We start from the raw sequence: 15,426 nt of genomic DNA, 5'->3' as shown, positions 1-15,426 counted from the left end.
GGAAGTAATAGTAAAATAACGCATAAAAGTCCACTCTGGAATCATGCAGTTGATGTAGGAACGTCAACACGAAGAACTAATGTTGCATATGCAGTTACTGCGGACATGAGAAGAGATATAAAAATACAGCTTCTGACCCATTTCCCGCTGCATTTTTAATAACTAAACAGACTATCGACGGTGACGTCACTGCACGCGAGAAACCCGGCAAGTCTCAAACTTCCATGTAAACGCAGTTTTATGTGTAGCCGGTTTATTACTATGCATGTAAACACGTGAAAACTGGTTTCTTTTTAAGCTGATTATAGATAGATTTCCGTCTATTTTGTGGATGTATACGCACTCAGAACACAGTGTCTACATCGGACGCGACGGCTTGTTTTGATGGGATTGTTGCGCCGCGCCACCTCCAGTGTGGACAAAATGTCAAATTATAATGGGTTCTAATGCGTTCTATTGCCTTTTGTGGTGTCGCATCGCGCCGCATCTGGTGAAGACACTGTGTAAGTGAGGAAGAGACTCACATGCCGTGCCGAAGGACGTGACGTTCCCATTCCGTGCTGAGCGTGAACGTTCGGCCGCAGAACTCGCATGGATAACGCTTCACTTCCGGAGACTCCGGAACGCCTGCGTTGCCATGACGACAGAAAACACATCAATATTGATTTCCGCTCCATTTTAGAACAAAGCTCTTGACGTTTTTATGACTATTATTCATGACCAATTATTAGCATGCGTTTCATTTAGCTGATGCTAGTGAACAAACGGTTTAAGCATCCTTCTCAAGAACTCATTTGATCTCATTTTGAAGAGAAAGGAATCATGACGTGTGTGATATACCCGTCACATCTGTGGTGTGGCTGGACTCCTCCTGTCGACTGTCAGTCATCTCCTCCTCCTCGTCCTCATCCTGCTCATCCATCAGCTCCTCTTCCTCTGCAGTCTCTGCGTCCTCTCTCTCCTCTTCCTCACTGCCGCTCGTCTCCTTCAGTTTCTCCTTCAGCAGCCCCAGCTGATCCAGGTTCACCCGGCCCACCAGCTCCAAGTTACGGATCACCTGTCGTGCGAAGGGTCAGACTGAGGTCAGCATGACATCACATGTTGTTTATTAACATGACCGACGTGATGTGATGACGTGACTGACCTTGTGCTCGTGTTGCAGGTGAATCTCCAGCTCGTGCAGGAGTTTGCTGTCGTAGTAGCACAGCTGACACTGATACGGCTTCAGTTCCTCGTGTTTCTCCACGTGCTGCTGGAGGTTCTGCTCGCTGGAACACGTGAAGGTGCATTTATGACAGCGGAAAACCACGCCCTCCAGACGACGAGACAGCTTTGAGCGCGACACCTCCAGCGGTACCACACGCTCCTCTGAGGAATCACACACACACAGAATCAATGAACAAGAGAAAGTTGGACTTTTATTCTGTATTAAAGGGACAGTTCTGTCACCATTTACTCACCATCAATTTGTTCTAAACCTGCATAAATGTCTTTGTTCTGCTAAACACAGAGGAAGATATTTGGAAGAATGTCCTGCTAAACACAAAGGAAGATATTTGGAAGAATGTCAGTAACCAAACAGATCTCATCCCCCATTGACTGCGATACCAGGGAAAATAAATACTATGGCAGTCAATGGGGGATGAGATCTGTTTGGTTACTGACATTCTTCCAAATATCTTTCCTTGTGTTCAGCAAAGCATTTGTACAGGTTTGGAACTATAAGAATTTGTCTTTTTTGGGTGACCTGTTCCTTTAAGATTGCGAGGTGATCAGATGTGATGGGGTGTGATGCTCACCTCTGTGCAGGACGATGTGATCGATCATGCTGCTCTTGTGTTTGGTGTGATACAGACAGAACGGACAGCGCAGATCTTTAGGAATCTCCTCAGGACTGCTGGAGTGACCGCCCTCCACATGCAGCGTGAACGTGGATCTGAAACACAAGCAGACAGACAGACAGACAGAAATGAGTGGCACACATTCTGGACATCTCTGAAATGCTAAAGGTGGTGGTTGTTCTTACTTGTAGCAGGTAAAGAACGAGCAGTCCTTGCATTTAAAGAGCTTCTTCCCGCCGTGCCGGTCGCGGTAATGTCTGCGCAGACTCTGCATGTAACCAGAGCTGAACTCACAGAACTCACAGGTGAGGATGATGTCGGGTCGGGGGGGAGCCACGGGACCCTCTGCAGACGGGCTGGACGACACGTCGCTCTGAACACGAGACGCCAGCTGGAAGTGACTCAACTGCTGCTGAACGTCTGTCGGCTCCAGATACCCACCGGCCTCTGAGACCCAGAGAGACAGAGATCAGCCGTCACCATGACAACAATAAACATTCACACGTGTGTCGGGGAGAATGTCACAGAAAACTCTTCCTCGTGTTTGTGTCGGGACAACACGGCTCCGTCTATGTTCGGTTTTTAATTGTATGACGCTTGAATGTATCGGAGATCTGATAACATGAACATCACATCAGCTGCTCACACTGAATATGAATTATGGGCTGTATCGAGCAGCTGTACATCAGCTTCTGAAACAACACCAAAACCACAAACTCATCTCAGCGTGAGAAAAACACTGACGCTCCAAACTTTCTGCTCTTAAAGACATGCTTGAACACTGTCAGATCCTCTGATCTCACCGTTGCATTGTGGGTGAAGGGGGGGTGATTGTTCGGCATTGGGTCGTGTGGATCGGAGAGCGGCTCCAGCTCTGAGTTTGGGAAGCGTCAGCGTCTCTCCGTGTTCCTGCAGTGAATGTTCTTTCAGCTGACTGATGGTGGTGGTGGAGAACGGACACGACAGGCATTTATATGTGTGTTCACCTGAAAACAACAACAAACCAGGTCACTTCTAATGTCTGTCTACATCATCTCTGTATTTACAGCAACTCAACAACACCGCTCAACGCAACACCGCTCAACTCAACGCAACACCGCTCAACTCAACGCAACACCGCTCAACTCAACGCAACACCGCTCAACTCAACGCAACACCGCTCAACTCAACGCAACACCGCTCAACTCAACGCAACACCGCTCCAACTCAACGCCAACACCGCTCAACTCACGCACGACCACAACTCAACGCAACCCACGCAAACTCACCCACACGCCAACGCAAACACCCCCGCACAACGCAACACGCGCCGCACAACGCAACACCCGCACAACGCAACACGACTGCGCCGCTCAACTCAACACCGCCGCCCCAACACAACACCGCCCAACACAACACGCCCAACACCAACACCGCCCCAACTTCAACACCGCCCAACACAACAGCCGCCCAACTCAACAACCGCCCAACTCAACACCCCAGTAACCCCCAACTCAGACACCGCCCAACTCAACACCGCCCAACTCAACACCGCCCCAACTCAACACCGCTCCAACTTCAACACCGCTCCACTCAAACACCGCTCCTCAAACCACAACACCGCTCACTCAACACCAACTCAACACCGCCAAACTCCAAACACCGCCTCAAACTCAACACCGCCCAACTCAACACCCGCCACCAACTCAACCACCCAAAACTCAACCACCGCCCACCAACACCGCTCCACCAACACCGCTCCATCACACCGCTCCATCAACACCGCTCCACTCAACCACCGCTCCACTCAACACGCTCCAACAAACACCGCTCAACACAACACAACACAACACAGCACAAAACAACACAACACAACACAACACAACACAACACAGCACAAAACAACACAACACAACACAACACAACACAACACAACCCAACACAGCACAGCACAAAACAAAACAACACAACACAACACAACACAGCACAACACAACACAACACAAACACAACACAGCACAGCACAAAACAACACAACCCAACACAACACAGCACAAAACGACACAACCCAACACAACACAACCCAACCCAACAACACAACAACACAACTCAGCACAACAACACAACTCAACACAACAACACAACACAACACAACAACTCAACACAACACAACACACAGTACACTTCAACTCAGCACAACAACACAACGCAACACAACAACACAACTCAGCACAACAACACAACTCAACACAACTCAGCATAACCCAACACACAGTACACTTCAACTCAGCACAACAACACAACTCAACACAACAACACAACTCAGCATCGCTAACACACTGATCACATCAACAGCACCAACTAAACTCAACAACACAACACAACAAAGCTCAACTCAACATCGTCAACACACAGTCAGTATGTTCAACTCACGACACAACAAGACTCAACACAACAACACACAGCACAACAACTCCGCATAACACAACACCGCTTAACCCAACACACAGTACACTTCAACTCAGCACAACAACACAACTCAACACAACAACACAACTCAGCATAACCCAACACACAGTACACTTCAACTCAGCACAACAACACAACTCAACACAACAACACGACAACATAGCACACAACACACAGTACACTCCCACAACAGCACAACACCGCACAACAACTCAACACCAACAAAGACACAGTACACTTCAACTCCACACAGCTAACTCAACGCAACACAACAACACAACTCAGCACAACAACACAACTCAACACAACTCAGCATAACCCAACACACAGTACACTTCAACTCAGCACAACAACACAACTCAACACAACAACACAACTCAGCATAACCCAACACACAGTACACTTCAACTCAGCACAACAACACAACTCAACACAACAACACAACTCAACATAACCCAACAAACGGCCACTTCGCACTACAGCACCGCATCACACACAACAACACAACAAAACGCTACAACTCAACATAACACGACCAACTCAGTACACTTCAACTCAGCACAACAACACAACGCAACACAACAACACAACTCAGCACAACAACACAACTCAACACAACTCAGCATAACCCAACACACAGTACACTTCAACTCAGCACAACAACACAACTCAACACAACAACACAACTCAGCATAACCCAACACACAGTACACTCCACTCAACACCACACCACTCAACTCAACACCACTCAACTCAACTCAACACCACTCAACTCAACACCACTCAACTCAACTCAACACCACTCAACGCAGCACCACTCAACGCAGCACCACTCAACGCAACACCACTCAACGCAACACCACTCAACGCAACACCACTCAACTCAACACAACACCACTCAACACAACACCACTAGACATCTGCCCGGTTAACCGCGGTTACCACTAAATCCTGCTGAAACCGAGCTGGCTGCCATAATGCAAAATATCGATTACTTTATTGATGCGTCGCTTGTCCGTGAAGCACGGCTCTGGGATCAGTAGAAAATGCTGCTCGATCTAAAAGCAGTGCGAGTTTAAGTCGCTTATAACGTGCATTTAAAAAAGCAACACCCGTCAAACACGATCATTATAAATATACTTTATTATCATAAAAATACCTGAGGAGGATTGAGGATCAGTGATGAAAACATGTCCTTAGGCATTTCCTAGAACTACTTGTGTTATGGTCTTCTTCTGCAGTGCGTATTTGGAGTTTCTGCACGAGAGCGCCCTCTGGCTTTCGGATGCAGCAGCATTTTACCGTACTGCACTCACAAATTGTGCATAAATCACATGATATATATTTTCGGTTAACCGGGCATATGTCTAAACACAACACCACGCAACTCAACACCACGCAACTCAACACCACGCAACTCAACACCACGCAACTCAACACCACGCAACTCAACACCACGCAACTCAACACCACGCAACTCAACACCACGCAACTCAACACCACGCAACTCAACACCACGCAACTCAACACCAAGCAACTCAACACCACGCAACTCAACACCACGCAACTCAACACCACGCAACTCAACACCAAAATCCTTGTCCTTGTGGGGACATTTTTTTGTCCCCATGAGGAAACAAGCTTATAAATCATACAGAATGAACTTTTGTGAAACTGTAAAAGAGCAGACAGTTGTGTGTGATTGTTAGGGTTAGGGGTAGGGAATATGAGATACAGTTTGTACAGTATAAAAACCATTGCGTCTATGGAATGTCCTCATAAAACATGGAAACCCAACGTGTGTGTGTGTGTGTGTGTGTGTATGCGTGCGTGTGATCTCACCTGCGTGTGCTTTGTGCAGGTGACTCTTCAGGCGACTCAGGTACGAGGATTTAAAGGAACACAACTTGCAGCGAAACGGTTTCTGATGTCCGTGGTGAGACTGAACATGACGATCCAAACTGGAGAAAAAAACAATGCACACAGATGAATACACACACACACACACACACACACACACACACACACACACACACACACACACACACACACACACACACACACACACACACACACACACACACATCACAATGTGATTGAAAAACAGAAGCACATCAAATCAACATAAAAGATAATAGTCATGGCCTAATGGTCAACACACTATTAAAAACAACATTTATATTCATGAACCCTCAATAGTGTGTGTGTCAGACAGACCGGTGGCCAACGAAAACGAGTGCTAACTCAAAGTCATGCGTGTCTGCTAACAACAAAAGCTCTGGAAAGATCCAGAACGTCTGAATGACTCCACAAGGACAGCGTCAGAGAGACGTGTAATGATAACATCCAGAAGATGCCACTTTTGTCCTGAGACTCTGACAAAACAGTCGTCTCCGACGGGGATCATGGGAACGAGTGTGTTATCTCCGGCTCCCGTGTGGCACATGAATGCGGCAGCTTTCTGGGTCACAGAACATCCAGTGAAGATGGATTGACTCCAGAGACCAAAACAAAAACTGCTCTGTGAAAATATCCAGCATTTCCACCGGAACAACACCTGACACTTCACTTTATATTCAATCTTTCCCGTGTAAAACCCCCTCAAGAAAGCACGGATGTCATGAAAGTTTCAAGATGCAGAAGAGCGACTCACTTGTGTCTGAAGGGAGAGGAGAATTGACAGTACTGACAGCTGTATTTGTCATTTCTGTTGACCAGTGCTACAGCCGAGTGACTCCTCTCATGAGAGCGTAGGCCCTGCATGGACATGAACATGCGGTTACACATGCTGCACGGGTGACCGGGAACCGCTGGCGTCTTCTCCTGATCCGCCGGCACCGTCTCCACGGGAACAGACTCCTCTGTCTCCATGGGGACGGCGGATGGAGGTGAAGGGTCATTGTCCACGGCGGCCACATCCTCTGCGTTGCCGTTGGCGATGGTGTCCACAGGATGAGCCACAGGTGTCTCCAGAGTTTCCTGCTGTCGGAGGAAACAGAAAAAATGAAGCACACATCAAGCACAAGAAGATTTTCCACAAAACCATCATCAAGAGAAACTAAATAAGAAATAATATAATATGTATCTTACTGTCTTTATAAGATCGAGGAAATGATATACAGTATGAAGAGTAATTCAGTCAATACTGTTGACACTCATTCAGATACTAAACATATACAGTATTAATCTTTTTTTGCATTAGAATGTTGACAATTGGAGATTTCAATGTAATTGAATCTTGTTTTAAATAATAAATAAATGATCTTTTTATACACATGCTTATATTACTTTGACTGGGACATGTTTTGTGACCTTGATAAAAAACTTTATCTAAACAGTTTAAGAGTATAAACGGTCAGAAACAGTGGGAGTAAAGAATGGCACAGCTCATGAAGGGTCTTTCTAGTGCCCTCTAGGATCCAGCGTGTCCTGTCCTCAACTCTCATCCTGAGCTTTAGTTCAGAATCACGTGCCAAACCCTCAAGCCTGGCCTTCCTGTGGGCATCCTGGCACTGTCAGTGGAATACTAACACTAAACCACTTACACTCCATAGAACAACTGTCTACATGTCAAGACTCAACTCAACAGACAGACAGAACCTCACCCGCACGGCTGAGATCATCAGATACATCAGTGCATTACACTGATCACAATTCGCCGTGGCCTAATGGTTAGAGACTCGGACTTGTAACCCAAATGTTGCCGGTTCGAGCCTCAGTACCAGCAGGGATTGTAGGCGTTGTTGGCTTTCCTGTGGCTCAGTGGTAAGAGCATGACACAGACACTAGCAATGCCAAGGTCATGGGTTGGATCCCAGGGGATTGCACATAGTCAGAAACAAATGTATAATACAATGCAATGCAAGTCGCTTTGGATAAAAGCGTCTGCCAAACGCATAAATGTAAATGTAGGTGGGGGGAATGAATGATCAGCGCTCTCTCCACCTTCAATACCACGGCTGAGGTGAGACCCTTGAGCATGTCACCGATCCCCCAACTGCTCCTCTGGCAACGCAGCAATGGCTGCTCACTGCTGTGTGTGTGTGTGTGTGCGCACTTGGATGGGTTAAATGCAGAGCACAAATTCCGAGTATGGAACACCATACTTGGCCTCACAACACTTTCACTTTTTACATTACATCACATTATACCTGTACCACAGTTGTGTTAAAAAAACAAACTTATTCATTCACCTTAATAAACTACTGTATACTAAACCATTGTAATGCACGTACACGCGCACGCCTTAGTTTAAGCAATGTGATCAATGCAACGCACTCTCTTGTGTCTTCTCAGAGTCTTTTGAAACACACTGGAGGATTTGCTGAATTTCAACTTCAACTCAAAAGAGAAAAACAGATCAACGCTGTGAATGAACTGAGCAGGAGAAAACCACCTACGCCTTTATTTCAAATGTTAGTTCATACCTTCACATGACCTTCCTTCACCTCTCCGTACTGTACGTGTTTCCTCAGGTGGTTACAGATGGCTCGGAGTGTGGAGTGGACCTCCACGCAGAAGTTACACCTGTAGCCAACAGGAGTCTTCTCACCTGTGCTCTCCACCTACAGGATGACATAGGAACTGCATCATTCACGCTCCATCACACTCGGGGCCTTTAAAGAAAGTGTTTCTGTGGTATGGATTGACGGGAAGCAGTACGTATCTCACCTTATTCTCTGCTTTGGCTTCTGATGGCTCTGCAGTAGTCTTCAGTTTGCTTTGAAGCTGTTTTCTTCTTTCCTGCCTCATGGCTCTTTTCTGGAAATCTTCATTGTGGTTCCTCAGATGGACGCCGAGTTCTGGAAGGGTCAAGAATTTGCTTTCACAGTGCGTGCACTGATAGAGCTCCGTCCCGTCTTCCGCAGGGCTCAGAATGGTGACAAAGTCCCGCTTGAGTTCTTTGTCGTGACAGTCATTGTAATGCATCACCAGCGTCTCTGCTGCATTGAAGGAGATCTTGAAACATTTCAGACATTTAAAGGGCAGCCACTCAACCTCACCCTCAGGTTCCACCTCATCTTTAACCTCAACTACATCCACAGCCTCAGCGGGTGGAGGCTTCTCTGCCTCGTCCGAATAGATCACAGTGAAGTAGCGGCCCAGTTTGCTGGAGGGCTGTTTTTTGGGGAAGACTCCCGGGTGACGCTTTATGTAGTGAGAGACGATACTCTTCCTGCTGAATGCCTGAAAGGAACACAGAGAACATTTACGTCTGTCCACCGCCTGCTTCAGTTCCTCGCTCATCGCTGAGGTTTCCGTTTCGGGTGCCAAGGGCACAGTCACCTTGCTGGGTTTTTCGCTGACCGTTCTGGACGCCGCCAGGCAGTGCGTGTAGTAAGCATCAATGTCGTGTCTTTTCTGGTAGTGCGCTGCAAGACCCTTACGGATGGGGTTGGTGTAGGAGCAGAGGGCACATTTAAAAACATTGTTCTTCCCCTCAGGCTGAGCTCTGACGTTGTTGTGTTTGATCCGGTAGTGGCGAGCGATACCCTTGCGTGTGGAGCAGAAGTACTTGCAAAGCTGACATTTAAAGACTGCGTTTCTGTCACACTGAGTGACATAATCACAAACCCCAGAAACTTCATTCACACTGCTGTTACTACATTCGGCAACAGAATCGTCTCGTGCGGCTGGAGATTGAGTAGAATTCGATCTGAACATGTCTGAGGCAGGCTGGTTATGATATTTCTCATAGTGTATCTTGAGTTTCTCTAAAGTGCCGTGCGTGTAAGGACACATCTTACAGCGATATGCACCATAGCCCTGCCTCTGGGTTTTAGACCTTTCGTCCCCTTCGCTTCCCACTTCGTTCATCTGCTCGACATCATCTGCAAAGTCTTCAGCCGTAACTTTGATGGACGGATGGCGTTTCTGGTAGTGCGTGAGAACTCCATGGATGCGAGAGTTGACGTACGGACAGTGTCTGCACTTGTAAACGGAGCTGGGGTTGATGTCTGCTTCCTGAGCAAAGTCAGCCGCTTTCACCTTCATGCCCGGGTGCTTTTTGCCGTAGTGGGTCAGGAGTCCGTGCAGACTGTTGTACTCAGACAAACACACGGTGCACTGGTAAGGGTTGTTGGAGATAGAAGAGGCGGCAGAAAGAATGACATTGGGGTGGCGCTCGTGAGTCAGGTGGACGCCCTCGACCACGCTCTCCTCCTGCTGGTGACTGCTGAATGGACTGGACATGGAAACAGAACCTTTAGCCAATGGTGGGAGAAGCTTGTCAGACGCTTGATTTCCCTTGATGATGTCGATGAGGACAGACTCGTCACCTTTGATGGCCCAGGGGTGGACCGATTGATAGTGGTTAGTTATATCCCAGATGGAACACGCCTCAAAGGCACAATCTCTGCACTGGTAATGCTTTGTTTCAGAGTTTCCAGCCGGTCTGCTGGTGGAGGTGTCAGGGCCGGCCCACAGCTTGCTGGCCATGTAAGCGTAGTCGACGTTGTGCTCAGGATGGCGTCTTTGGTAATGCATGAGCAGTCCGCTGGGTTCGGCGTGGGAATATATGCACCACTCACAGTGATAACCAGCCTCCAACACACCATCCTGATAAGCCCAGTGTAAGATAGTCATGGCCGTGGCCTTCACAGTAGGATGATCCTTCTTCAGATGCTTTTTCAAGGCGTAGACGTAAGGAGACGTGTACACACAGTGTCTGCACTTCAAAGATCGCAACGACTTGGATTTTTCGGCGTCTGTGGCTACGGTTGCTGTGGAAGTGGAGCTTCCCGCTTGAATCATCTGAGCTCTCTCTCTTTGACTTCGAACTAAAGCCGTATGCCTGCGGACGAGGTCAGCATTTGCTTTCACATCCCTGTGCTTCTTCTGGTAGTGAATCAACACCCCCTTCACAGTGCGGTTTCCATAGTCGCAGTGCTGGCAGAAGAACAGCATTTCAGATTCTCCTTTGTCAGAAGCTCCTTTAGCGTTGGAATTATTCACGCCCTCAGTTCCATTGTTGTTCAGTTGCTTTAGAAACTGTTTAGGTGGGGCGATCTGTAACTCATCCATGAGCTTCATGAGTCCCGGGGTGGGGGGTGCTTGCTTTATGTACTTCGCTGTCACTTTAATCTCTGGATGTCGTTTTTGGTAGTGGACCAGAACCCCCACGACAGAGCGGTTGTTGTAGATGCAGTGTTTGCAGTAGTACACGTCTTCATCCGCAGCTGCAGGCACGACAACATTCGAAGACTTTGGGGTGCTGGACAAGCTGTAGTTGCTGGACGGCTGCGCTCTATCCACAGACACGACACGCATGGTTTTCTGTATGCGGAAGTACGAGGCTTTCTGGTCGGGGTGTTTCTTCTGATAATGGACTAATACTGAGTGCATGTTGGGGTTTGAAAAAGAGCAAATATCACAGTCGTACACCACTGAGTTTCCACCGAGACCTTCTCGAAACGCTTCAGCCTCCAAACTTGCATCAGAGGTTTTGCAGATGCTTTTGAGAGCCGGACTTGAGGACGATCTGGACCCGGACGAGGTGGAGCTGAAACTCTTGGGTCCAGAATTTAAGATTTCTCTCAGCGTTTGGGACTCTGCGGCTCCCTTCTGAGGCTGTTCAACCATGTAGCTGGAGAAAATCATAGCATTATTGATCTTCACTGAAGGGTGCATTCTCTGATAATGGGGCATCAGACTCCTTACATTTGGGCTCGTGTAGGAGCAGAAGCGGCACATGTACACCAGATCTGGTTGGTTAAAGTTTAGGACATTGCTTGCTTCTGGATGATGTGTCATATAGTGCTGCTGCAGATCACTGAAGTTGTTATATTCAATAAAGCACTCCAGACATCGGAAAACTGCACTCTGGTCCTCTGGATCCAGAATATATCTGAAACTGAACTTGATGTAAGGGTGCATTCTCTGGTAATGTGTGCTCACGCTGCGGGCAGACTTGTTTTGGTACTCACAATGTTTGCAATAGAACAGGTTCCCAGGTTCCCCTGTGTATTCTATACTGTCCTGATAAACACCATCTGGAGCATCTTTAGATTCTGCAGAGGCGCTGTAATCGTCTTCATCGTCAGAAATAGTGACTTGAACAGGAAGGTTTCTTGAGCTGAGCTTGGACTGCAGGCTGCGCTTTCTTTTGCCAACACCTCGTTCTGTCTGAAGACCTCTGACGTGAATGGGCTGAGCGTTGAAGGTGTAGCGCTGCCCTCGAATGTTTTCTCTCTCCTTGCTCGTCTCAAAATCAACATGATTGCCGTTCTCCTCAACATCACCGTCCATCTCCTCAATATTGATCACATCTTCCTGCTGTTGGCTTTGACTAATCTTGCTCTGGAGATTATTTGCGATTTCATCAATCCGTGTCCTTTTTTTGACAGGAGAAAGATCCAAGGGCAGATCGTTGATGGATTTTCTGGCCGTTTTCCCAATGAGGTGCTTCTTGTTTGAAAATCCTAAGATTGACGTTTGCGTTTTTTTAACGAAGCTTGAAGAGCTGCACGACTCTGATTCAGAGTCGTGCTGTTCACTGACTGAGACGTCTTGACTCGTGACTTGACTTCCATCACAGTATGAGTGTTTGTGTTGCTGGTGGACACGTAAACCTTTCAGTGTTGTCGTGGAGAAGTTACACAGTGAGCATCGATGAGGACACTGCTGCTCTTCTGCTGCAGCGGATTTTTTACCGTTGATTTTAGAGCTGCCGTTTCCTCCATTTACTGGCTCAGGGTATTCAGCCTGAAAGTCTGGATTTTCACTGGTCAGGTCCATGATGCCCCATTCAGAAGATCCAGCGTGACATTTTTTGTGTGCGTCAAGTTTTAGCGGGTTGGTACAAAGGAAGGGGCACTCGTCACATTTATACACCATAGCTTTACCAGACAAATGAATGTTTTCGATGTGACGTGAAATACTACGGCGATGCATGGTTAAGAAGGAGCAGAAAGGGCACTGGAACCTGTTCATGTGTCTTCTGAAGGGAACTCCTTTGGTCTCCAGCAGGTCATTATCCTCTTTCGAAAGTAGAAGTTTAGTGGAATCCTCACACACCTCTGTGTAACCGGGCTCATCCAAGTCACAGAGCCCCTCATCTGAACTGCTTCTGGAATCATTTAACATGCTGGCATCTAGATCCACAGCAGAGCTGGACATATCTGACGTGACGAAAGTCGATCTCTCGGACAGTATGGAAGATCCTGTGCTGTTGGGTATTTTTGCTGTGAGCTGTGCGTACTGAAGATGTGATATCCCTGAATTGGGCTTGAGTGTTGTGTTACCGGAGGGCCCTTTGATTGATGTGACGTTTATGGAGGAACCTTCGCTGCTAGCTAGATCATTCAGCATCACATTGGAGGTGGGAGTGCTTCTCCTTGATGAAGCGGAATCAGACTTGCTGGATCCGGCACTTCCGTCCTGAATCTTGGGCTGCTGCAATGACGCCATGATCTTCACCATGTTACGGTGCTTCTTCATCATGTGATGAGCTAACTGCTGCCTCTGCTGAGTCTGAAAGCCACACCATTCACAGTTCAAGCCTCCTCTTGACTGAGGTTTGATCATGGACTCCAGCACATGACGTTCTAGAAGATCCCTCTGCGACTCTTCCTCACACTGTTCCTCAACGGAGGAGGCGTCAGAGTCCATGGCCAGAACCTTCGCTGCCACTGGAGAATTCCCCTGCAGACCATCTTTGTGATGCACCTTCTGGTGTTTTAGAAGGCGTGCTCTGTGTGGGGATTTATAAGTGCAATATTGGCAAGAGAAGACAGTTCCGACACCACCCTGTGCGGTCACGGAGCAGACGGTCTGCTTGGTAGTGTTGCAAGAGCTCTCGTCGCTTGCCGAAGCTTCTCCGGGGATACCGTGGACCTTTCTAGTGTGTTCACTGAGAAGAGAGCTGGATCTGAAGTACCGCACACATGACTTGCACTGGTAAAAGGGGCTTAATGGTTTGTTCGAAGGTTTCGGTGACTGGTTACGTTTTGTTTGTTTTGAAATGGAGAGGTGCCCAAGATCTTTGTTAAAGGCGTGGAGACCTTAAACAGAAAAAACAAACACAGAATAAGCATTTCAATGTCAGAGACATTTGTAGAAATCTCATTATTTCTAAAAGTTGAAAACGAGAAACACTCTAAAATTACACCAAGGGGCGGATTCTCGGACAGGGATTAGATTTAGACAGGCCTAGGCCTCATTTTAATCATAACATTTAAACAGCTTTTACAAATGTGCCTTACAAAAAAACATAACTGGTGTCTTGAGATAAAACCACATGATATATATTTTGAGATCTATCAGTGCAAGATTTTTCAGTTAAGACAACATAAATAATTTATACATAAATGTCAAAACATTATGAACTTTATACGGCAATTCTAGAACCAAATGAAGATAAAAGCAACACATTTTGATACCTGCGTCCTTTTTCATCGAGCTGTCATGATTATTGGTCGAGTCTTCGTCATCTTCTATTGGACTGAGGGAGTTTAAGGAGTTTGATCTGGACCTCCGGGGCGACTCGTCGTCCTCTCTCACCTCTGTGGGCTGTAGGAAAGCCGTGTGGACGTCTTGTATGTGCGCCTTCAGCTCATCATTAGACTCTGCACGGAAATCACAGCCATCACACTGCAGCACTTCCATTGCTCAGCACTCCCTGGAAAATCAGGGAAACCTGGTGAAAGAGAGAGAGAGAAACACGTCATCCAACAGAATGAAAACTAATAACAACAATATACTGTATATTATATAAGTGCTGCAGACAAGCGTTCATGTAGAGCATTGTGTTTTGGGTTTGATTCTCACACTGACAATACAAAAAAATCGATATCTTGAATGCACGAGAAGTTTCTTTTGGATAAACTTTGCATGAATGCAAATTTAAATATATTTCATTGTGTGAATGACATATTATGCACTTCTGAAAATGCAAATAATTCTTTTTTAGCAAGTGGTTAGTCAGTCTGTAGCAGGAACAATATCTAAAGAGGGATTATGGGATTATAAAGCGCAGCTGGAGAACACCAGTGGGTCTTCATATCTACATCAGATCTTCTGGAATAAGATTGAGTGAATCCGCTGAGGGATGAGAAATGCTGAGGTGAAAACACAAAGGATTATGGGCCGGGCAGTCATTATTATTACATCCTATGACCCAAGAGTACCCGGCAATCACA

At 47.0% G+C, this 15,426-nt stretch overlaps 2 protein-coding genes across 9 annotated transcripts in view; both read right to left on the bottom strand.

Moving 5' to 3' along the window:
- Positions 1-15,426, bottom strand: part of rad23b (RAD23 homolog B, nucleotide excision repair protein) — a 127,001-nt gene that overhangs the window by 18,106 nt on the left and 93,469 nt on the right. The gene's annotated exons all lie outside the window — the stretch shown is intronic.
- The window catches only part of znf462 (zinc finger protein 462), a 36,757-nt gene that overhangs the window by 3,322 nt on the left and 18,009 nt on the right, over positions 1-15,426 (bottom strand). For 6 of the 8 annotated variants that reach the window (XM_057359826.1, XM_057359828.1, XM_057359831.1 and 3 more), the window contains exons 2-12: positions 14,668-14,924; positions 8,960-14,289; positions 8,716-8,853; positions 6,942-7,270; positions 6,131-6,249; positions 2,645-2,827; positions 2,027-2,288; positions 1,800-1,936; positions 1,145-1,368; positions 841-1,057; positions 525-627 (exon numbers count right to left, since the gene is read on the bottom strand). In XM_057359826.1, coding sequence (XP_057215809.1) covers positions 525-627; positions 841-1,057; positions 1,145-1,368; positions 1,800-1,936; positions 2,027-2,288; positions 2,645-2,827; positions 6,131-6,249; positions 6,942-7,270; positions 8,716-8,853; positions 8,960-14,289; positions 14,668-14,893 — 7,268 coding nt within the window. In that variant the 5' untranslated portion in view covers positions 14,894-14,924. The remainder of the gene's footprint in view (positions 1-524; positions 628-840; positions 1,058-1,144; positions 1,369-1,799; positions 1,937-2,026; positions 2,289-2,644; positions 2,828-6,130; positions 6,250-6,941; positions 7,271-8,715; positions 8,854-8,959; positions 14,290-14,667; positions 14,925-15,426) is intronic. The other 2 variants (XM_057359833.1, XM_057359834.1) reach the window with 2 other exon arrangements.

This window comes from Triplophysa rosa, linkage group LG19, assembly GCF_024868665.1.
Source record: "Triplophysa rosa linkage group LG19, Trosa_1v2, whole genome shotgun sequence".
NCBI lineage: Eukaryota > Metazoa > Chordata > Actinopteri > Cypriniformes > Nemacheilidae > Triplophysa > Triplophysa rosa.
Note: the sequence above shows the minus strand (reverse complement) of the source record. Positions and strands in the feature narration are given on the sequence as shown.